This window comes from Porites lutea, chromosome 9 (genome assembly GCF_958299795.1).
Source record: "Porites lutea chromosome 9, jaPorLute2.1, whole genome shotgun sequence".
NCBI lineage: Eukaryota > Metazoa > Cnidaria > Anthozoa > Scleractinia > Poritidae > Porites > Porites lutea.
The window spans coordinates 6,884,655-6,887,107 of NC_133209.1; the positions used below are offsets into that span (position 1 = coordinate 6,884,655).

A 2,453-nucleotide genomic window follows, 5' to 3' on the forward strand; every position below is an offset into this window, starting at 1 on the left:
CAAAAAATTACCAAACTAGCCCTCACATCCTTATTCTAAAATTTTGAGATGTGAAAGGGCACCCAACGTCAATATCTGTTCAGAAGACGATTTGAGATCTAGAATTTTCGGAACATTTGTTGTAACATTTCTTGTCCACTACACACTTTAGTTATAAGCAGTATACATCCATTCAAACATCAGCACAGTGTATTAAAATGCAACGTAAGAATTCTAATATAGGTGTCAAGTTTTAACTCAAATTTTTATAACCTTAACAACGTTCCTTTTTTTAGAACAAACCTTGCGCTGTATCAATTTTACAGGCTTTTGACCCGTTGATTCTTAATCGGTAGAACCGAAAGCAGTTGTGCAACGCCAAAGTCTACAAATAGATATAGATAGCTTTGTACTGAGAATTAAGGTAAAAACAGGAAGTCGTAGACGGTGCTGAGCGTGAAGGTCATGAACTCGTTTTAGCCCTGGCGACAGGGAACGCAGTCCAATCATGTTTATTAACGTCATTCTTTTGTATACATCTTTTTTGTTCTCTTAATGTAATTATCCATGTATTAAAGTGGTCTTGCTGTAGCAAAACCACCAGTGACTGACTACAGACTGCTTTAGCACTCAGTGCTAAACGACTGACCAAAATGAACGTTAATCGCTGTAATCGGTCAGTTTTTTTGTCTTGCCTATTACTTTTCGTGTGTTTAAAATTGGCCGTCTGCCAGACAGCAGTGTGCAATAACTGTTGCTATGATCACCAGAACATCAGTGAACCCCGTCGCAGTACGAAGAGCGTTTGGCAGAGTGGACAAATTGTGTTGTGCGACATGAATATTAGATATGGTTGGTATCGCTTTACAAGTTTCGGTGGCTCTAAAATGCCAGAAAGTGTTGTGCAAGAAAGTCATTGTGGTACTCATGATCCAATATGGTTAAATGGAAAACATCCCACTGTGGCAGAAGGAAACGTGGCTCGCACGGCCTGCGTCAATAGCTTTGGCCTGGATAACGGATGCTTTGACTCCTTCGATATAAACGTCAAAAACTGTGGAGGTTATTATGTATACTACCTTAAGCCTCTCGACTATTGTGCAGCCGCGTATTGTGCTGGTAAGAAAGCATTAGCATTTTGCACATCTTTTGGGACATGTATTAATTTCACAAGATCTTACTAATAATTAATTTTCATCATGCAGGATTCAAGGAGCCATGCCCATACGGAAAGGAGGGCGAGCCCCCTAATTGCTACGGTGAGTTGCCATGCAACTTTGTAGGTACTGATCTCAATTGCTCCTGACAGAGAAAAAAAAATACTGGTGGCCTTAACCAGGAATGCACCATTATCGCTCGCCTTTGAACATGTTGAAATGTGTAAGACCCGTCATTCCCCGCCGTTTCGTAAAATAGCTTAGGCACGAACCGAAGGGGTGGTTCAAAACCCCTTCAAAGGAGGCTTGCTCTCAAGCTACTTTATGACTACTTTGTGAAACAACCTTTTCAGAGATACCATAACTGACCATGAATGAAACTGAAAGCTAGATAAGAAAGTCATAAAACTCACGGATTGTATATGAAGGTACGAAAGTTAGAGTGCATTCAATGTGCCGTCATTTAGAAGTCATATTCCCTTATGCAAAACTGTTGAAGAGTAAGTAATCATCATGGCGTATCTTTTGTTCACTGGCTACAGAAATCGTTTGCGCACTGCCAAGCCGTGTTTTTAATGCCTTTCATAAGCTAAATCACATCAATGAACATCTTAAGTGGGATGATCACATCAAGCACACGGTATTTGGATCCTACGCCAGTCTATCGATACCAAAAAAACTGAAATATATCGCCAAATATGAGGTTAGAAAGCAACTAACAGAAACATTGATTATGTCAAAACTAGTTTATGCCGATCTGGCTTTTTACCCTCTTCCACAATTCTTACTTCGCCGTTTGCAACGGGTTCAATTTGCTGCCGCAAGTTTTGAACTATGTTAAGAACTTTCGGAGTCTACTTAAAATCGGATGGCTTTCAATCAATGAGAGAAGAGATTTGAACCTCCTGAATTCATGCTTTAAAGCTAGCAAACGTTGGCAAATTTGAGTCCCGCCGAGGAAGGTACGAGCAAAGATGAAGTCGAAATTGAGAAATTTTTGCACGAGCAGAAATCAAAAAACACTCAATACAAGACTAAGAGCGATTTGAACGCATGGAAACAATTTTGTGAGTCACTGAAAGAGTCTAGAGCAATTGAAAACATACCTCAGTGCCAATGAGCTCTACCTTCTTCTGTCTAAATTTTTCATCTCCGTTCGTAAACAAAATGGCATTGAGAACGAGCAAGCTACAAAGACGCGTTTATTGCAGCCAAACTCGATGACACAAACAAGAAGAAGGTTTCTAATCACTCCGTTAGAAAGACCAGTGCTGGACGGCTTCTCGAAGCAGACGTTCAGCCAAACTTCGATGCACA

General features: G+C 40.3%; 1 protein-coding gene across 1 annotated transcript in view; it reads left to right on the forward strand.

The window, feature by feature from the left end:
- The first annotated feature begins 623 nt into the window (after nucleotides 1-623).
- Nucleotides 624-2,453, forward strand: part of LOC140948205 (uncharacterized) — a 14,495-nt gene continuing 12,665 nt past the window's right edge. The window contains exons 1-2 of the mRNA XM_073397425.1: nucleotides 624-1,098; nucleotides 1,185-1,238. Coding sequence (XP_073253526.1) covers nucleotides 633-1,098; nucleotides 1,185-1,238 — 520 coding nt within the window. The 5' untranslated portion in view covers nucleotides 624-632. The remainder of the gene's footprint in view (nucleotides 1,099-1,184; nucleotides 1,239-2,453) is intronic.